General features: G+C 36.6%; 1 protein-coding gene across 1 annotated transcript; it reads right to left on the bottom strand.

Moving 5' to 3' along the window:
* Nucleotides 1–1,185: 1,185 nt before the first annotated feature.
* apobb.1 (apolipoprotein Bb, tandem duplicate 1) lies at nt 1,186–16,693 on the bottom strand. The gene is made up of 28 exons (XM_027166172.2): nt 16,573–16,693; nt 16,397–16,426; nt 16,060–16,163; nt 15,829–15,974; nt 15,472–15,619; nt 15,217–15,369; nt 14,946–15,070; nt 14,766–14,851; nt 14,233–14,683; nt 14,020–14,134; nt 13,779–13,925; nt 13,479–13,690; nt 13,119–13,314; nt 12,855–13,031; nt 12,482–12,685; nt 11,879–12,046; nt 11,579–11,784; nt 11,180–11,359; nt 10,942–11,051; nt 10,609–10,816; nt 10,319–10,491; nt 10,015–10,178; nt 9,327–9,430; nt 8,813–9,186; nt 2,965–8,688; nt 2,684–2,789; nt 2,399–2,585; nt 1,186–2,315 (listed from the first exon to the last, which is right to left on the bottom strand). Exons 1-28 carry the CDS (start codon nt 16,625–16,627, stop codon nt 1,371–1,373), a joined length of 10,998 nt encoding a protein of 3,665 aa, XP_027021973.2. The 5' UTR covers nt 16,628–16,693; the 3' UTR covers nt 1,186–1,370.
* Nucleotides 16,694–22,298: the final 5,605 nt, after the last annotated feature.

Raw genomic sequence — 22,298 nt, 5'->3', positions numbered from 1 at the left:
CCATAATGGGTTAAATAAAGATCTTCTTTGCAATAGTAATTGGGTACATTTAGCCTGTGCCTGTCTTTACTGATCTTTTATACTGCAGAAAAGTAGACGATGTTTCAGCCCTGATCCAAAGTTCAGACTGTCCGTCTATGTTGCAGGACAAAGGAGACTAGTTTCATAAAATGGACTATTTTCATGTTGGCCAACTGCTGGTAAGATAGCAGAAGTGTTGGGCTTTTTTCTTGCTCTTTTTCTCTGATCTAACTTTAATGATACCATTCCTCATCCACTGAAACTTGCAGTTAGGCACTTGATAAAACTGTTAATGTCCTATTTTATGTAGAGGATCTTATAAAACATACATCAATAGTGTACTTCATAATTAATAACTATAGCGTTTCCTGATGACTTAATTAAAAAAAATATATCATTTAAACTGTATAAAATTGAATTAAGCAAGTAAAATTTTATTGAATACTTACTTTTTAACCACAACTGCTACATAGTGCTATCAACCAGTAAAATAAGATGTCAGTAAAAATCCAATTACTAATCCAATTATTATTATGATTAATAATTAGAATCATTTAGAGATTTCTTTATTCTCTGGGGCTAAAGGTCTTTTTAAGAATGAATGCAAAGGTCATTTATTATATATATGTATTAGCCAAAGGGAATTATTTTCAACATTCAAATTTTATCTGTCACCTTCACAGCCTAACAACAACATACACATTACAACATGTAGTGAAATGCTATATGCTGTCTGTGTCAAAACAGTAGAATTATTAGAAAAAATAGAAATAGAATGACCTAAACAGTAGCAAAGTGAAAAATATATGATGCAAGTAGTGCAGATGTGTACAATTGTGTGCAATTTTTGTGCAATATATGTTCTGTGGCTGTAAAAATCCTGTCAGAGGTAATGGGTGTTGTGCAGAAAAATTCAGAGAAGTCTATGCTCTAGTTTTAGTTTTTGTTCAATGGAACAACGGAACAGTCAACGGAACAGACATCACTTCATAACTGCAGGGTCCGTTGCCCGACCGAACTAAATATATATATATAGTTCCATAATTGTTATTTATTTTTGTTATCTTCTCAAAAACATTTTTGAGTATTTTACATGATATGTATGTTGTTCACATTACGGTAACTGTAACACATCCACAAAAAAAAAAAAAACAGGACATTGCATAGTTTTATTGCTTTTGGTTTATTTGTTAGAATTTCTTGTTTGCATAAAAATAATAACACAAAAGAATAATAATAATGTGTGTATTAGAGTTCTCGCTGCTAGAAATACATGCTGGATTTAATTCAGTCTCTATAGCAGTTGGTAGTATTTCATAGGTTTCAAAAGTTTATTCAGTTCTGACTGTTTACTGATAGAAGGGAAAAGAAATGTCCGTTTTTAGACTTCCATTGTGAAAATCCATTGAAATCACTGTAGAAACAATACGTTTTATATCGTCCAGAATGACTAAGACCAATTCCATGCACACACCAACAAAGTCAGTCAATCTATCAATGTTCAAATTGTTAATGATCGTAATCAAATAGTCCCTAACTAATTGAATCTCTTTAGTGTAGAATGTGTTGATTTCTGCAGCAACATTATCAAGAAAATCAGATTGGATCATGTCAATAGAAAGCTGGGCCATATCAACAGCCTCTTGGAGGGCTTGACCCAGCCTCTTAAGAATCCCATCAAGGCACTCTAGCTGTTTTATCATATCCACACTGTAGGTCAGGGCATTTTCCATATTACTAAAGATCTCATCTTTAGTTAAGTAATTTCCATTGGGCAGAACTATCCTGAAGGTCTTAACAGTAGAGAGGTGAGGTTTTAGGTTGTCAATGATTGCATTAATAACTTTTTCAAACACTGCAGCAATGCTGCTTCTGATTTTATGACAGATCTCAGACAGTGTAGTCTCCTCCATACCCAGCAGCTTAATCTGGGTCTCCCTCAGGAAGGTGACGGCAGCATTAAGTAATTGCTGAATGACCTTATGGTACTGAACAATAACATTTCTAAATAAAATAGAAAGCTGGCTGAGATCAGGAGCATGATTGTATGAATTAGTGTAGGCATCATTTAGAGCATTGATAAGAGCTGTCTTCAGAGTGTTGAAGGTACCAGTAATGCCATATTTTTCAGCAAAATTGGAAATAGCAGAAGAGATGGCATGCAATCTCCTATACAGCCCCAGGATCATCTCTTTGGGAGTTTGCACATTCAAGTCAGCATGGAAATGTATTTTTTTATCTCCATCTGCAGCAATATTTACTTTCAGGATGTCAATGTCATTTTCAGGTGCAGACTGTAAAAAAGAAATCAACAATTAATAATAATAAAACACACATTATGAAATAAACTGTAGGGAGACTTTAAAAAGGTACTAACTGCATAATGGCTATAGATGCGTGAAGTCAGCTGAGCTGGAAGCTTGCCCTGAAGCTCAAAACCAAGAAAGCCAACCGATGGTGAGGAAATTGAGGCAGTCACTCCTTCTTTCTGAGCAGCATAACGAAGGCTTGCATCAGTAAAAGTTGGGCTGGTGATGTCAATATTCATGGTATGGCTGGGATCACTGAAATACAATTGATAATAATATATGGTAAAATTCCTTATAAATAAATATATTACTTATTGTGTACCTATCAAAAATGCAGTTAAACAATACTTTACCTTGGTGTTAAAATACTGTTGAAGTCTATGGTGAAATCATTATGTTCAAGGAAAGCCTTAGCTCTTGCATTCAGGACTTTATTTTCCACAATAGTACTGAGATAACCTATTGTAGATCAAATCACAAATTATAGATTTATTACTAAAATTTCTTTCACCTTTCAAATATTTTTAGAAAACCTTGCTTCCTCTTCTCAAAAAGGAACAGGAAATACTTTTATTTTGGAAATACTTTGAAATTGAAGGTGCATTGTTATCGTTAATAGATAGTAAATACTCACTGTCAAGATCATAATCCAGGAGTACAACTGGAGATTTGGCTGAGGACTTGAAAACGACTTTGAAGATTGGGGCAGCACCTTCCATCTCAACCACAATATTTGTGGTATATAGTGGAGATGCCATTTTTGTAATATAGGAAATCTTCTGCTTGAAGAGAGTCAAGTCAACAGCTGTCTTCTCATAGATGGTAAAATCACAAAAAGAGGTTGGCTGAGACATGTCAAATTCTACATTGGCGACAAGGGATCTCACTGGAGCCAAGTCAAGAGTGGCTTTGGCAACATGCTTACCCTTGGTGTTGAAGGGGGCAATGTTAACTTCATTATTAGAAACAATATCCATGACAGTGTACAGACGATTAAGTGTTGACCCCATGTCAGAGTTTGCATTGACATCAAACTCTAGCTTGAGATCTTGATAATTAACATTTACATTACCAGTAGTCTTCGATTTGGAACGTACTAGTTCAACAGACATGTGCAAGGTTGCCTCATTATCCAAAGCTCCCTTAACAATGCCAGTTTCCAGGAAAGATCCATCAATCATCCCTTTTGTGGTGGACTCCACAGAAATATAAGAAGCAGTTGCATCTACCTTCAAAATGTGTTCAGCTTCACCACTGCCAACAGCCTTGATAATAGGAAGGTCACATTTTTCTTTGATTGTTAGTGTAGATGCTGCATTTGGATGGGTTTTGGTGTCTGCAAGGAGCTTGTGGTTAACTTCGATGCTAAGGACAGGCAGATTCAGGTTTGCGACTGTAGTCATTGCTACTGCAGCTTCCAAATGTTCTGTGTTTACTGTGAAGGTGCTGTCGTGACTTCCTTCAAAGTAAGGATACTTCAGAGATAAAGCATTAGCCAGTTTCAGACCTCTCTTTAGGGTGAGACTGCTTGTACCCTCAAGTTTGGCATTCAGTTCTTCAAACACAGAGGTAGAAATAGCACCAATGCGAATGACAAGGTCATTATCTCCATATAATCCAGCATTTGTAATAAGGTTGAAAACAGAAGACTTGAAAGACATCTCAGATATTAAGTTGCCTACAGCAGGAACACCAAGATTGATGAAACCAAGATTGATGATTTGTTGAAGCTGGTTCTTTTGGTAGACAATTTTTGCATTTACATCAAAGGCTGGCTTGGTTGAAAGGTACTTAAGGCCAATAATGTCATGCAAGTTGACATCACTGATACCTGTGATTGTTACATCAATGACAGGTATAACAGTTTCTGGAATGCTAAAAGGAACAGTTAGAAACTCCAGATCAGTCTCACCATTCATGGCAGCATAAATCCCTGTTTCAGCATTGTTGTTGTCAAGTGTGAAGTTATAGCTGTATTTGTTCTGGGCGAGGCGCAAAAGTGCTGCATTGGTTATATGCTGTTTCAAGCGGTTGAAAATTAAGGTATAATCATTCTGAATGTCAAATTTGGTGGAAAGTGACTCTTGAAGACTAACTTTGCCATTGCCCTTGTTCTTGATATCGACAGCGATTTCAAAAGGATGGACCATGATGTTAACAGCATTCATTAGAGTTCCACTTACAGTTCCCGTAAGCCTTGTGTCACCAGTAAAGGTCAATTTAATACTTGTTGGAGCAATATTGCAGACCAGGTCACTTTTGTGGGTTCCCACATCAGAGTAGCCAGAAAGAGAAAATGTGCCCTGGCCTAAATTTCCAGCTCTCAGTTGAATGGTGGCACCCTTCTGCGAAACAAGTGCTGACTGGGTCAGGGAAGCCTCACTGGTCAGTGATAAGAGGGGCATGTTCACTTGGTGCTTGTAGATTGTTTCAAAAGATGCTGACATTCCACCTTCCACTGCAAAGAATGCATTGTTATTGATATCTGCTGTGTAGGGCATGGTTGTTACCCTCACATTTGTTTGGGCCGTGGCCTGGGCAGAGAGGCCATATAATGCTACTGAGCCCTTATGTTCAACAGTAAGGGCACTATGTATTAACTTTAAAGTATCTGAAATAATCAAACGGCGCATTTTTGGTAGAGCAAAATGCAAAGTGGCATCTAGATTATATTCTAGAATGTTAAAAATTGAGGATTCTCCTACAGAATTAATAAGTGCAGTAAACTGCTGCTTTTGTTCAGTGTCTGTGGAATTTTTTAATTCAACAATGGTGCTTAGGGTGTAAATGGGGCTATTGACCCTGATCTTGCCATGGAGCTTTCCAAGTGCAGGCAAAATCAGTGAATTTGGGATTTTTGGCAGCTTGATTTCAGGAATCCGAAGTGGAATGTCAAGAATGTGCTTACTATTTAATTTAGGAATGGCAGGCAAGGAAATATGTGGTAAAGTAACCACTGGCAGTGTGATAGTAGAGAGGTCAGGGAAGTTTACTGTGAGTTTTTCAATGTAAACATTATTAAATATTGTCTCAGTATTAACGTTGATTATGAAGTCAGCCAGTTCTAGGAGTAATTGCTTGATATCATCATATGTGATTGTGATCGCTGGGACAGTGTAGGATCCCAGAATAGTGAATTCTGGAAGGTTAAACTGTACTGGTAGCTCGGCCTTCTGGAGTTGCTGCAAACTGAATTTCCTTGACGGAAGGACCAGGTCAGTCAATGGGACAGTGAAGGAGGGTATCTCAACTTCAGAGGTCTGTAGGGCCTTGACAACATTGTCAATGATTTGCTTCAGCTCAGTGACAATTTGCTGATCACCAAGGACATTTGTGACCAAGTCAACATAGTAATTAAATGTATTAGTGAGGGCAGACAAAACCTTGCTATAGATTTCACTCACTTGCTGCAAAGCCTGGAGCAATTCTCCTCTGATGTCCAGATTAATAATGTTCTGCTTGAAATTCTTCGCAATTGTTTTAATGTCATTCAGGACGAGAGTGTCAATGAGATTTGTCACTATTTTTATGACATCTGAGACAGTGGATGATCCTAGCTGTTCAAAGAAAGCAGACATAGATGACAGGGCATAGTTAATGAATTCTCTGGTTGCCTCAAGTTTCTGGGGAAGCTCAAGTGACAGAATGATTTTGTTAAGATCCGCTGTAAGCTCACTAAGTTTTTGATTAGCCTCATCTACAAATGTATTGTATTCAAACGACTTCACTGAATGAACCCAAGCCTCAATTAATCTGTTCAAATCATCAATAATCTGCTTTATGTCAGTTGACTTCAGGTAGGTGAAGGCATCATGCAGCATTTGTGGGAAAGGAATCTGAATTGATTTAAGAGTTTTTACAATTTCGTTAATTGTTTTATCAATTTTGAACTGTTTGATGAGTTCCAGAACCTTGTCCAAAAATTCTTCAGTCCTTTTGTGAAGCTCATATTTCATGACAACTTCTCTAAAGTTGTTGTAGATAACTTTATACTTGCCAAAGATGTCCAGTTGGTTGATTATCTCCTTTAGCGTATCAACAATCTTGATTATATCTTCTATGGGAAATTTGGCAATTAGATTCTCTGTGTACATTTCAGTTGTTTTAATGATGTTTTGCATTTGGTCCACAAAGTGATCCTTATCAAAATCTGTGATCACAGACTTCAGGTCTGTCAGATACTGTTGTAGATGCAATTTAATGTCATTTAGTTTTTCAGCATCATAGAATACAGGAATGCTGCTGTCCTTCAGTTTAGTCATATCAATCTGTTTAATCACATTTTCAACGGCTTCTATAACAACAAGGATCATACCCTTGATGTCATATTCTTTATTGAGTAAAGTTATCTTCTCCATAACTGTGCTAGACAAGGCACCACTTAAAATCTGTTCCTTTATTTCATGGACACGACTGGTTACCACAGCCAGACCCATGAATGTTCCAAACTCCAGATCATGCACAGCAGCCTCAAGGTCCACTGTAGAAATTGGACAATGCTCCAGAAAACTAACCAGGCTCCTTTTAAAATGCTCAACCTTTTCTTCAAGATTAAACTCAGTTATGGTATCAGTCAAGTGCTGTAGAAGGTTCTGAATCTTGACAATAAACTCCTCTCTTTTTATGTAATCCTGTAATGCCTCAACAAGAGTCACAGATGTGATTTTGAGGTTCTCCAGGATTGCAGGCAGACTTTCCAGAATCGGCAAGTTAATAACATGATTCTCTGTGTTCTTATCATACTGGATTAAAGCTGAGATAGAGACATCTTGGCTTTCTCTAAATGTGGCTCCTCCAGACACTTCCAGTCCAATCCTCTCATGGTTGTTATAGGCACTAAATTCTTGCTTGAATACATTGTTGTTTATATTAGATTTTACGATTATTTTTGCTGATTGCTCCAAAAATGTCAGTTGGGTGTCAACCTTCTTATCGAAGTTGGCCTCGAAAATGACTTCATTGTACAACTCATGTGTAGTTGAGAGCCTACATTCATGGGAATGGGCAAGAGCAAGTGGCTCTGCTTTGAGAAGGAATTTATTGTATATCTGGGCACTATGTTTTCCAAAAAGATGCAATTCTCCATCACCATTAGCAATAGCATGCACATTTAATGTGAATGGAGCAGCAGTGGCCTGAAGATTAGTGGAAAATTGACCAAGTTGGGATGTAAAGCGGGCATCATTGTTTATTCTTACACCAAGTCCAACAATCTCCATTTCAATGTCATGGTTCATGTGAGCTCCCAAGAGTTTTCCAGTGGTACTGCATTTAGCATTTCCAGTCAGATCTGCAAGCTTAATTTCACAGGTGTTTTTCAGCTCTCCCTCTGAGGCAATCTTCGAATGACTTTTCACACTAGCAGTTACAGTGTATGGTTCTGCCTGTAATGACATATCATATATGTACCATATATCTGGGGCAACACCAACTCGAGACTTAGAAGATAAAGCTACAAAAGGCATTGATACAGATATGGAGTTGATATTATCAATAGACATGCTTTTAAATGTTCCTTTTGTCTCAGCTGTTAGAGAAAATTTAGAAGAATGAAGGATGCCACTGAAAGTATTCTGAAGAGTAAACAGGCTGTTCACTGAGGTGGTGCCACTGGTTGTTAGGCCATTTTTGTCCAGAGTCACACTGGCTTTGTGAGTAGCTGTGTGCTTATCTAGCTTCGCAGAAGCATCACTGTTAACAACCAGACCATTACTATTCAGAGCTGCAACCATGAGGGAGTTAATATGGTCTTCAGAATGACTGCTGGTTGTTTCAATCCTAACGCTGATTTCTTCAACACCAATGTTTGCTTCAGCAACATTATGGATATTCAGCCCCAGAGCCGATGCCTTAGTATCTGATTTAATGGCACACTTTGATCTCACGAGAGTAAATTCAGCATTGTGTGTTAGCATATCCTCAAATGCAGCTGAGTTTGATACAACTGATAGCTCTCCATTAACAAAGCTTGCTACAATTTTGTTCTGTGCCTGGAAAGGAGTTGAACTAACTTCTATTGTTGAATCAATTCTTGCCTCTGGCTTAAATGGGAAGAGAGCAACTGACTGTGTGAGGGTGACATCACCGACAATAGGACCAGTCACAAAGGATCCTTTTAAGTGGTTATCTCCAAAGATCTCTTCTATATTGAGTCCAATTTGTCCTGCATGTTCCAGAGAAAACTTTACATTGAAGGGGCTGTTGACGTCCAGTTTGCTGCTTGATGTTATGCTGATTTTCTCCATCAGTTGTATTTCTTCAGAAATGTTGAATCTAGCATCAATGAGCTTGTGATTGAAAGCAGTATTCATCTCTGCCCTTAGAGTATCAGTCATCATTCCAGTAATAAACGCTGATCCTGTGCAAAAGCCATATTTCTTTATTAGTTATGTTCTGTTTTTATTATAAATGTTTCCAGGTCATTAAATAACACATAACTCATACTGCTATCTAGAAAATAACAACTATATAGTGGTACCTACCTTCAATTCTAACGGAGAGGAGATCCACAGGGCCAGAACCAGTTACACCAACTTTAGCAGAGTAGCCTTGATTTTCATCAGAATCTTTGCCAGCAGACAGAGTTGCCTCCAGATCGTAGAGGTTGCTGTGTAGCTTCCCAGCCAGTTCTGCCTTTCCAAGGGTGGGTAGAGACAAAGTAATGGTCTTAGGAACAAAAACTTCAGGCATAGGGACTTTAACAGAGGCAATATTTAGGCCAAGTTGAGGCACATCCAAATTTGGTGTGGTAAGAGCAGGAGGGAAGTTTAGATCCTTGGATGATTTGCCACCAAGAGGCATTGGCAGGGTGATGGTGTAGTAATGTTTCCCAAAGTGGTACTTTGCATCTGCCTCACTGTTAAAAGAAAACCCATGTTACTAGTACAATAAGCCCTCAGAAATATAAGCATGTAATACTAATTATTTCTTTTAAATTTATTTACTATAGATATTTGTTAGTTTTGTAGGACAAAGTTTAAAATGGGGTTCACTCACGTATTTAAAAACAGCATCTTAGGCATCTCAAGTTCATGTAGTGAAGGAACCCTTAGGTTTTCCACATATGGGATATTTGAAGCTTCAATATAGGAATTTGTGGCCTGCAAAATAACAGTATCTGACTGGGCTGTACAATTTATATTTTACACAGAAATTATTTCCTCAATTTATGAATTTACTTAATTCAAGATTTATAAATAAAATCCCCTTAACACATAATTGACACTTCACAAACACAATGAGTTAAAACTTATGAGCTTTCAACAAGTTGGCTCACCTTTTCACATTAAATGTGATTACTGTTCTATCACATTGGAGAATATTTTTAAGAAATAAAATGTAAATGGGAGACACCTGACAAACTGGGGAACAATTTTATTAACTCTAATTTGATGCCTGAACCCATAATCTATGAATCCATGAGCTTTAGTTATTTAATAAAGGCCCTGTTCCCTTTCTTCAAATTCTGATAAAAGCTTGTCATTTAAACTGGTGCTTGGATTAAAAAAAATCATATGCTCTGTATGAGTATTGAATAATGGCAGCACAAATTGACTGTTTTAACCAAATCGTTTTCTTATAAGTAGTTTACTAATTATCAAAGTGTACCACACAAACCTCACAAAATAATGTTTCACAACTCTATGGTTATTAAGGAGAAGCAATGCTTTTTTTTTTATCTTACCTCAATTGACGAGGCTAAAATATCACAGACCTTTGTCCTTGTCTGTCCAAAAGTCTGATCCAACAGGTCATTGATGTACGCCTTGAACATTAGAAGTTCGAATTCAATGTTCTCTGTTTTATAGTTGACATCTGACTTAATCTGAGCTTCAATTTTCTCGTTGTCTAAAACATAACAAACATAACACTATATTCTTCTATACACACATACACATATAATCAGAACATAACCTGGTTCCACAGTGGAAATTCAATATATAATAATATATACTATATTAAACGATTGATTGTTTGTGGCAATTTACCATATTTTAGGATGAGTTTCTGCACAAAGTATGTGCCAGTTAATTTAAAGTCACTTTTAAGCTCAACTTCTAATTCCTCATCACGCTTCAGACTGGCAGTTAGTTTTCCGTCAACCTCAAGATCTGGGACAAGCAATTGAACCTGCAACATTGCATCTTTCATCGCTTCAATCCTAGAAGACAGAATATTAGTTTGTGATGATGTAAGTGTTCCCCCATGTAAATATGTCTTAAGCATGACGAAATATACAGTATGTTGCTTACACAAATACAGTTGTTTAAATACATACTTTGCCAGGCCAGTCAGAGATGCCATAGGGATGTTCTTGTTGATGAGGTCAATCTGGATGGAATGTGTGCCTTTGACCTTAGTGCTTGGGTCAGCAGTGCCAATTCGAATTCCAGCCTCAATGTCAAAATCAGGGATTTGGAGTTCGGCAGAAACAGTATATTCCTTTCTGTTGAACATGAACTTGGAGGTGGCCTCAAAGGCTGTACCTGTGATTAGAGGAGGTAAACATTCATTGTTGTTGTTTTTTTTTTAGAGAATTAGGTTTTTTTTGTTGTTGATTTGTTTTTAAGATTTCATGCATCTTTAAATATATGTTGTTCATGTATCATACCTTCAGCTTTTATATCAAATGTGACTTTGTCAGTGTTGTCCTCATAATCATAATTAATAGTGGCCGTGTACTCAGAGACATCAGCTGTGGGGTGCAGCTCAATAGCAAATCTAAATACAGGCAGAACTAGTTCAGGATTCACATAGACACTTCGAGAGGCTCAATAGCAAATCTAAATACAGGCAGAGAGAGTGAGAAAGAGAAAATGGGAGAGTGAGAGAGCAAGCGAGTTGCTTACTTGCTGTCACCAGAAAGTGGGAAGTATGGGGAGGCATCATTGAACATAGCATCTGAGTACTGAAGGGCACTGCAATATTTCACACCAGGGAAGAAAGGTGTGCATTTGTTCACATCAATTAGGTCCGTCATAGCAGGAATGGTTGTTGCTTTATCACCAGTGACAGACACCATAGAGTTGCTGTATAGATTGCAAAACAAGACAAAATACTTCATGAATAATATAATAATATAATTCTGTATATATATTATATTGTACTTATAATACTATAATTACCCCACTGTTTATGTTTTATCTTTTTGCTTATGATTAATTTCAAATTACATTAAATAGACATTGCCACCAAAGAGCTTCATAGAAGTTCCGGTGGAGAGCTAAGTGTTATAAAGAAAGGTTTACCTCACACTGAGAACCTTCACTGGGTTTTTAGGAATAGGGATGGTGAGCTTGATCTGTTTGCGAGTCATTGCAACTTTAGCTCTCATACCACTCTCATGGTAGATGTTGGTGTGCATCTCCAGGCCAGAGTGAACATAGTCTGGGAAGTGAGCCCCAATTTCAGTAACAAACTCAACACCAGCAGATGGCATGAATTCAATCTCACTCTGTGGATTATAAAATATAAATGGCAAAACTCTTACTAAATGTTACAACCTTGATAAAACATTACTTATATGCCTCACAAAATGTAATAGATACCATATCTGGACTAATTCTGAGTCCTCCTTTAACACCAGATGCAAAGGTACCAGACAAAGCCACCCTCAGTGGAAGACCAGGACCAGTAGGCAGGTAGAACTCATTGTCCATGAAGATGTAATGAAGGAAAAGCTCATTGTCTGTACTTGAGAACAAGCTCTTGACACACTAGATCACAAGAAAAAGAGTACTTGTTTTTTTTTTCAGTCATTTTTCAGTCTGTTACATAAATATATATGTCAATAAAGAAAACGATATCATTTAATGGATACAGTGATCTTCTAGTGTTTATATTTGACCTGATCTTGCTGTGTATCCCCTAGCTACTGCGATAAACCATTAAACACCTCACAGGTTCACAGGTGATGCAGTGTAAAAAAGCTTGGTAGATAAAATTCATTGGATATCTCTATATACAAAATGTGAGTTACATGACGATTATTTTTGTGATTTGCGGTCATTTAGTAATTCAATTGCTGTTTTTATGGAAACTATTACCTTTCTTCTTAAATAACTGCATTTTCTATATTCACATTATTTTGTATTTATGTTCTCTAGTTACTTCACCCATTTACGAAATCATGGTCTGAAAACAGTACTCACATCTTTAGGGAACATCTTCAAGAGATTTTCAGCCACTTTTGTCACACTGGAGGCCATTTCCTCCAAATCATTGGTTTTAAGATAGCCAAGCTCAGCACCCAGCAACCTTAGATAGAGCATGGCTTCAGGGGCATCTTGGGACTTCAGGTTCTTGATTAGCTTGTCAACATTTTTACTGATTTCTCTGATAATATTTTTTGGTACCTAAAAAATTATATACTAACAATGAAAACATCCATAATACAGTACATCAGCATATATAAAGTAGAAGAAGGAGATAGAGGAAAAGGTGTGGGGGAATTAAAATGACTCAGTCTTCAGGATTCAATCCAGATCCCAAAACACCAAACCATGTTAATTATAGCTGACATACCTGTCTCTTTTTTCTTTCATTCAAGGCTGGGATCATGTTCTTGAGGATCTCATTAACTTGGGAAGGCATCTTATCAGTTGCATAGTAAACAGTCTTCATCACAGTATCAGGAAAGAAACCATTTGGACCAAACAAGGCCTCAACAATTGGCTCTAGTCCCTTGCCCTCCATACCAAACTGAAAGTGAGAACAAATAGTAAAAAATAAAGAAGCTACATATGATGCAGCTAGGGTTTAAGCTACTTAATTGTAATTTCTCTGTACCTCGACCATGTCAATGTCATATCCGAAAGCATTCAGGGTCATTTCAAGCATGACTTCTGTTGGCAGTTCATTTTCTTTGTCAAAAATCATATTTCCCTCCAGAGAGCCAATTTTGTAGTTCCGAGAAAACTTAGTGGCATCCATGGGATTTCCAACCTCATTGCCTTGAAGAGTGTCAAGAATTTTCTGCCTCAGTCTAACAAAAAAAAATATTAATTTTTAATATTCCTAAACTAATCCAGACTTTCCAGATTTAATTCTGGAATAATGCAATAATTATTCATTAATATCTCTAATACTGTAATTGTTCTCAGTGTCCATTTGAGCAAAAATAGGCTTTCTTTAAATTATTTTACTCACTCTTTGGTCGCTGCTGCTGTTGAGCTCAGAATGTTGGTAAGATGAGATATTACAAAGCTCTTGACCTGCAGATTTCCTTCACTGGGCAGAGCTGCAACCAACAGTGCAAGTTCACTGGGCTGGGGATCCTTCATGAGAATGAGGTAAGCAGCAATACGTTTCTGCACAGGAGCTGTTTCTTCCAGTAGAACCTGCTTTAGCACTGTTCTGCCCTGTAAAAATAATACAGTAGTGTTAGACTGATCAGAGGGAATCAAGCTGAAATGAGTTTTGCTTTTCAGCTAGTATGAGAATGCATACCTCTTGGGGGATTGCAGTCAGTCTGAAGACCTGGATGGCTGCTTGCTGAACCTCGGTGGAGGCAGCTGCTTGGTTAATACACTGAATCACAGCTGACTTCAGGGCAGGACTGGCAGCACCTACAGCTTCAGCCATGTTTCCAATAACCTTTGCAAGATCGTATTAAGGAAATTGATTTAATTTCTCCACAGGAATATCAAGGGTTTCAGACAGAGACTGAATGAAAATCAAGTGAACCTACTCTTAGAGTCAAATAGATGTGTTCCTGGTCACCTGTGCAGTCACCAATATTTTCAAGGGCATAATCTGCCACCGCCTGGATTTCAGGGGTGACTCTTCCCTCAGCCTTATAGAGCCTGGTAGTATAACATGAAAAAAGTAATATTTAAATAATAAATCAGTGGTGTATTCAAGGTGATAATAATGATGATTTATCAGTGTTTTAATGCTCCACCTTCTGACAGCATTGCTTGTAGCATAGTAAATTAGTTTGCTTGGCTTAAACTTGGCCATCTCCAGCATTTCTTTAACAAGCACACGAGAGGGGTTGGGTACCATTCCCATAGCATAGACTGCAGCATCAATTTCAGTGGATGAGCTTTTGAAGGTCCTGAGGACTTGCATCAAGGCACCACTGCACTCTGGGGTGCCACACTGGAACAGAACCTGGTAGGTCAGGGATGGAGAGATATCCAGAGCCTCTGGCAAAGCGTCAGACAGTGTATCAGCATTCATCTTTCGCATTACAGCTACAAGCTTGTAAGCGAGGTGAGCTCTCTTTTGTCCATCAGTGGTGTGGGAAAGGCCAGAGAGCTCCCTCAGAACAGCAAGGATGGCATTTTTATCTTGACTCGGGCTCATATCAACACTTTCATCAAGGTGCAGTGTCTTCATGTTGGCCTCGTCTAATAAAGATCAAAGTCTAAAGTCAGCACATCTATTATTTTTACTTAACAAATACTCGGTGTTCGTACTGATAGAACTTACTGTGATCAAACACTCTTTCGTTGTACTCAGTCACTCCCAACAGAGACAGTGTCTGTTTGCCCACACTGGCAACCCCATACTTCTCCCTGGTGATGATTATTGAGATTAAATGGTGTAACAGTGATTACAATTCTTACAATTCAGAGCAACTTTAGTTAAGCTATAGTTTACATTACTCACTCGTGAGAAAAGGGTACAAGAAGGTGGTCCTCAGTGCAAACCCCAGAGGTCATGTGTTTCTGAGTATTGTCAAATTTGTAGCTGCAAGTCTGTTTGCTGCGGATCAGCTGGGAAAGTGGATAATGCTATAGGAGACAAAGAGGAAGGTCTTTAAAAAAGAGACTCTGACCATAACTCACTGCCATAATGAAGTTTTAATCACATATTTTCAGTAATTCTCCTCCAAGACACTTACAAAAAATGTCTTTTAGGGAGCTCACAATAAACTTACCATGCCTTTAATTATAGCCAGGGGGCTGGTGTGGTCCTTGATTGGCCTGAACTGGTCACATCTGGACAAGTCCCTGTTAAGGGTCACATCAGTGGCAATATCTTCCCTGGTGTTTACGGTGTAATCAGTCTCACACAGACCATAGATGGTAGGCTGGTTTGGGAACAAATTTAAAATCGTGGAAGGTTTATATATGTTGTTTTTTTTCCAGCAAGAAGCCGTAAGCATTTATATATATTTTATTTCCGAACTGACCATTTGCTTATTCTTTTCCTCTTGCAGCACAGGCACAGCCAGGGCAGAGATGATACCTCTCTTGACATTTAGGATGTTGATTAGCTCACCATCCTCAGGGAAAAGCTTGATGTCATTCTCACCTTCTACAATGACCTTTAATGGATTCCTGAGAAAGAAAGCAGATATAAAGGTTTTTGCATCTTAATGAATAATTCATAATGAAATAAAATTAAAATTTTTGCTTTCACTGTGTGATGATTTTACGAGACATAAAGAAGGGTGTTATACATGATAATGCGATAAATGAAAAACATTTTAGGTTTACAACTAAGCTTTACAATAAAAAAAAAACTGTACATATTTATTCTAACATACTTCTCCATTTGAGTGTTGAAAGTGTCAGCACCAGCAGTAGATCCAAAGATTGGGTTTCCATCTGCATCGACACTGATGACTTCACTCAGTGTGCAATCCGTGGTGTGCACATTGAAGTGACATGTACCAGGAACCTCAATCTCAACCTGTAATGCATTAGAAGAGTCTGAAACCATTGTTTCCAGAGAAGATTTTGAATAAATCTGGTCCGATTATTGAGGTTCTTTGTACCTTGCAGCTGATTTTGGGTCCATTGATAGCTCCATTCAATGTGTTCAGAGACTCAGATTCATAAAGGTACTCATACTTGTGAAAGCTCTTGTACCTTTTAGCCACTAGGGGGAGATAAGCAACATTTAATTGCACCTGTTTCACAGAGCTTTTATGCCAAAGGAAAGTAAAACATGCAAATAGGGTACATTTTCCCTTGTTCCATAATTCCCTGCATTTTTCATTGTAATTTTGAATAAAAAAATGAAATATTTAATATTTATAATTAATATTTCTTTACTGCTCATGTAAAATCATATACAGTATTCTTCTGTTGGCAATGATACAAGGTACTTACAAAGGCACACTGCTCCATCATCTTGAGCATCTACAAGCAAAAATTAAAAAGCATTTCAGAAAAAAATTTTGTTGCCTTCAAAAGTCTCCTTCAGTATTTTACACACCTTCACATAAAATATTTATGATTTCTCATAAAAAGATTCTTCCAGCAGGGAAAAAAATCCTAATACTTACCAGTAACGACAATGGCATATAAAAGCAGCAAAACAAAGAGCTTATTATCCCCCATGATGGGTTCAATAAACTCTTGCCTTGCAATGGCAGTCGAGTACGCCGGATGGACTAATTTGTGTGTTATTCTCAGCCTTTTATACCCCAGTTGGAATGGGAGGTGACATTGGAGGAACAAGTAGTTCAGCCCTGCTCCAAAGTTCAGACCATCCACTTCTATGGCAGGACAAAGGAGACTAGTTTCATTGAATGATCTAGCATAATGTTGGCCAACTGATGGATTGCAGTTTGTTGTCTAGCTTATGTTAAATAATTCGAATAGCATATACATTAGACTGAACTGCTTTTTATCTACGTCATTGACCATCATACTTCATTAGTACCACGGCATTATTACTTCTGATCTCCTGATTTTTCTTCAAATCAGAATTCACAAGAACACCTTTATTGTATGTTAAGATACTCAAATAGACTATAGCATTCAGGCAAATTTATTGTATAAATCAGCCCAATGTATACCAAGAAAACATTCCCTGCCCACACCATTACACCACATCCACCAGCCCGGACTGTTAGCACAAGGCAGGTCGGGTCCATAGATTTATGCTGTTAATGCCAAATTCAGCTTTCCAGTTTTTTGGTGAGCTGGTGCCCACTGCAGCTTTTGACAGAAGTGCAACCTCAATCTTCAGTCTTCTGCCACTGTAGTACATCCACATCAAGGTTTTATGTGTCGTGATGTTTTTCTTCTCACCGCAGTTGTACAGATTGAACCAGTCTGGCCATTCTCCATTGAGTCTCTCATCGACAAATGGTTCCGGTCCACAGGATGTTTTTCCGTTATTACATCACTCTTAGTAAAATCTAGGGCCGTTGTGTGTTAAAATCCCAGGAGATCAGCAGTTATAGAAATAATCAAACAGGTTTATCTGGCATTAACGATCATGACACAAACAAAATCATTGAGTTCACATGTTTTGCAATTTCTTATGGGTGATGTGGCTGCTGCCCTGTATCTGCATGCACGTTACTGCTGCCACACGAATAACAAATAAGATAATTGCATGCATTAGTAGGTGTACAGATGTTCCTAATAAAGTGTTGGGTGAATGTTGGATAAAAAAAATTATAATATATTTCAAAACAGCCTTTCGTTGACAATTTAAAAACCTGTCAGTTCAGTAAAAAGGGAGAAAATTTCTCTTCTGGGCCTGTATTCCAGATGGTATGTTCTGTCCATTGCTTACTGATAGGCAAGCTACCACTCATTTCCTTTAATCACTGCTGTTGTTGGACAAGGTTCACAAAGTGATCAATGCATAGTCACGTGAGGGTCATTGATCATTGAATTTAAAAAACTTTATTTTTTTAATTATTTGCACAAAAGGCATTACCCATCCATCCATCCATCCATCCATCCATGCATCCATCCATCTTCTACTGCTTATCCGGAGGCATTACCCAATAAAAACATTTGCTCTGTCTGGCCTGAATATGACTTGAAATTCCTGTCCACACTGTTTTAGCACATATTCAGTATAACAGTATAACGGCATGTTGTGTATAGGCATATAGGTGTTGGTGTGTGAGAAGATGGAAAAAAAGGTGGTTTATTAAGCCAAAATTAGACACAGTGAGAAATTGATTTAACTAAAAGCATTTATATAACAAGAATTCAGTGCCAATCAGTTTAAGCATACTTTATTTATGTGAATAAGGTCTGAGTAACCAGGACCGCTTTAAAATATTTGTATATTATAATAACAAAATTAATGCCATATTGTTTTCCTAAGGTGCTGTAATATTTTGTTAGCAAAAAAACAGTGAAATCCTATTTGTATGAAACATGACCCTCGGGTTCATAGACAACAGTACGGGAGACTTATTAATCACTACATGTTCACATGCCCTCACAGTACAGACCTTAGTCTTATCATGAGTGTGTGTAAAAGTCCACCACAATATCAAAACTTAGATAAAGGCACATGGATAGTAACTGAATTAAAATGCTTTCATTTCGCATGAATCTCTGTAAACGAAACACACACATAATACATTAAGGTTCACGCATTAACACATATATATATATTATGGTTGTTATAATAATGAATGATATATTTGCACTACTACAATATTTCCTACACTCTATCCATTTTAGAAAACCCAAGCACCAAACAGAGTTGAACAAATGACCTGTCATTAACCCATTATGTCTGATTTACTACTTTGACATTTGATTCAAAGTCCTATTGCTCAACATTTCTCACTTATGTAATATCGTAATGTTTAATATCCATTAATTATCCCTGACTTATCTTGGGATTCCTGAGTTAACTAGTTTTACCGAGCAAAGTCATTTATGAATCACAATATATTGTTTAAGTAGCTTCCTTCACCAGAGCATAAATAATAATAATAATAATAATAATAATAATAATAATAATAATAATAATAATAATAATAATAATAATAATAATAATAACAGTTATGGCTTGAGTCCTGGCTTCGAGCTTCAGGTCTGATTAATGTTTCTGAATATTTTCTGGTCTCTGTTTAAAAGCATGCTGGTAAATGGAATGATGCCTCTATGATTCACCCCTTGGTGTGAATGACACCTCATGAATCTGTGAGATGGTGTGAGTACCTGTGAGGGATTAGAGTATCTTAAGGACATAAATAACTTATTCAGATTAAACAGATAATGGTTTCAAACCAGATATGAAAACAAACAAGAGACACAGTACATTTTTATGTCATCAGTGGTTTAGCCTGACCTACACAAAGCCATATGTGTATTTTACAATATATAGTCAAAGGTAACAAGCCAAAAGACATTATTATACTTGGTTACATGCCATGTTATAGAATACCTTAAATATAGTTTATTTTATTGCCTACAAAGTGGGAGTCCTACCTGTGAACAGTGAACACAATAAAACTCAGTTTAAATTTGAGTTCCATGTCTTGCTATATTTTTTTGTTAGATTGTTTGGTTTGGTTTGGTTTGCTATTTGAACTTAAATTTTTTTTCTAAAGACTAAGTTAAAATAATAATAAGTAGGATGGATAAAGAACATATAGCTGATAACCAATAAGCACACACCTTCTGGGCTTACACTAGTATAAGAATATATTACATTACAAGACAAACAGTCTACACAAATATATTATAGATGGACGTTGGCCCTTACAGCTGAGTTGGACTCAACCTTTGTACCAGCACTGATGAGCTCATCCATTTCAAATCAGGACTGTAACATCTAAAGCAAAAGACAAGCTGCTGAATAGCCATTAAGAAAGAAAAGCAAATCTCGTATTGTATAAGAACAGTTTGTCTTGTTTTACTCCCAAGAAGACTTGGTGAAAACTTATTTTGTTTAATATCTTTACAGTTTTTAAATTGATTTAAACATTACAGTTTTAGTCCATTTCTTAGGCTTATTGTTACAGTAGTTCATGTGATATGTGAACATGAGTGCTAGTTGACTTGGTCCTGTCCCATTTCCACAACTTCACTGGTAAAATCTCAAGCAGTGACCACACTGAATGGCATATGGCAAAGTCTTCAGCTCTCAGTCCAGTAGAGCTGAAGGATGTGTAAGCTGAAGGAAGTCCCACTAGAAGAAATATTTTACAAGATTTTGTAAATTCAAAATTCAAAATTTAGAGTAGAGGCCTGGTGACTGGTATAAATTAGATAGAATTAAAAGCACAGATATTCAGAGTACCATTATAAATAATTGTAGTGCCGCCTCCTCCTCCTCCTCCCCCTCAGATAGCCTTGTTTAAACTATGGGCTAAATATTTGGGCTTGTCCTAGTTTCTGTTGTGATAAATCCCTGATCAGTTATAGTTTAATTTACAAGCTATATACATAAAGAATCAAATAGTTTACTTTCCCCTGTATATGTATTTTATTTGACACTCTGAATATTGAAGAGACTGAATGACACCACTAGACAGCTAGCAGTTGGTCAGTTTTTCCTTTTTTGTCTGCAACATTGCTTTGGCTCTGGATTACTAATGATGATTTGTATTCTTCAGTGAAGCTTAAAAGCATAAGAATAAATATGAATACCTTAAAACTTTAAACCTTTAGAGCTTAAAATACTTTAGAGCTACTTCTGTAATATAACCAACCTATTCAAATTCCTTATTATGTACAGTACATTTAAATTTTTTTATGTGTTGTCAGTATATGGATCCAGTGCTGCTTTAATTTATCCAGAAAAGCCCTAAAGAAATGGACAATAACCTGAAAAATTGCTGTAGTACTGTAAAGTATGTATAAAGGCTGTAAATTAACAATCGGAAACAGATTCTGCATTATCATGCATTTAAATTTGTTTTCAAAAATATTTTAATAATAAAAATGAGATGTGGTGTAATAAATGTGGTGTAATAAAATACAATAATTAAACGATAAGTTATATTTGTAGCCAAACTATCAACCACTTACATGGTACATGCAAGCAGGTACATATGACCTAACAACTAGGGATGTGTTTTAATAATTCTAAAAACAATTATAAAAGGACTCATATTGGTCATGTATGATTTTATTATACATGAAAGTGGACTATAAACACTGTGTGTGTGTGTGTGTGTGTGTGTGTGTGTGTGTGTGTGTGTGTGTGTGTGTGTGTGTGTGTGTGTGTGTGTGTGTGTGTGTGTGTGTGTGTGTGTGTGTGTGAGTAGCATAAGTCCGGGCTTTGCATGTATGCTGAACATCATAAAGATATGGAAGAGAGAGCAGTGGTCATAGTTCCACACTAATCACTTAACTGTCATCTAAATTATTATTATTATCATGAAATAAGCTTGTGTTAGTCAGACAGCTAACTAAATTGCTCGGGTACATGGTACAAACTGTACTCTGCAATCAGAGTGTTATTGTTTAGAACAGTTGAGTTCATCATGAAATGCACATTTATTTTTCAGACTATACTCATATGAACACAATGAACAAATTATTTAAATGAATTATTTCACGCTTCTTTCTCTATCTTTGAAAAATAAAACAGACGTGTCTATGTAGTGTTTGCTTTTTTTATATAATGTCATGAATCATATCTCAACATATTTATGTATGGCTATACTGCTTCATATAATCTTTCTTTCTAACATTTGTCTAACCCCTCTCTCTCTCTCTCTCTCTCTCTCTCTCTCTCTCTCTCTCTCTCTCTCTCTCTCCCTCTCTCCCTCTCTCTTATTAAGCAACAATTTTATATTTTTACCCAAGTTATTAACTTAGAATAATAACCTTGATTTAAAATGGACTCAACCCATAAACAAATATTTCTAAACTTTGCCCTTGTTCCTTATTGGAGGTAGCAAAGAGACTGGCTTTGTAATCTGATTGGCAATGCTGACCCAGTAAATTTGGTTTTGAAAACAAATTCTGAAAACAAAATCAATAATGACAAACTGCTGAACCTTCTGATGACATCCTTGCTTGATTTACTTAGTTTTCTATTCATTAAATACAGTTTATAAAATCAATTGGTAGTTTTTAAATAGTACTTTCTTAATATAGACATCTTAATAATATGTATTATTATTATTATTATTATTATTATTATTATTATTATTATTATTATTATTATTATTATTATTATTATTATTATTATTATTATTAATTGTTGAATATTTCCAGAATAAAAAAAGGAGATCAATACCATAACATAGACAGATCACCATCAGCTTAACCTGTCTGTTCTCTTTATGTG

This window comes from Tachysurus fulvidraco, chromosome 16, assembly GCF_022655615.1.
Source record: "Tachysurus fulvidraco isolate hzauxx_2018 chromosome 16, HZAU_PFXX_2.0, whole genome shotgun sequence".
NCBI lineage: Eukaryota > Metazoa > Chordata > Actinopteri > Siluriformes > Bagridae > Tachysurus > Tachysurus fulvidraco.
This window is presented reverse-complemented; position numbering and strand designations above follow the sequence as displayed.

Excerpts from the sequence above, each read along its gene's own strand:
- apobb.1 (XM_027166172.2), bottom strand. The coding sequence starts at position 16,627 with ATGGGGGATAATAAGCTCTTTGTTTTGCTGCTTTTATATGCCATTGTC. Across the intron at positions 11,052-11,179 it reads CCACTTTCTGGTGACAGCAA|ATTTGCTATTGAGCTGCACC; the intron begins GTAAGCAACTCG and ends GCCTGTATTTAG. Across the intron at positions 8,689-8,812 it reads CCTCTCCGTTAGAATTGAAG|GATCAGCGTTTATTACTGGA; the intron begins GTAGGTACCACT and ends GCTTTTGCACAG.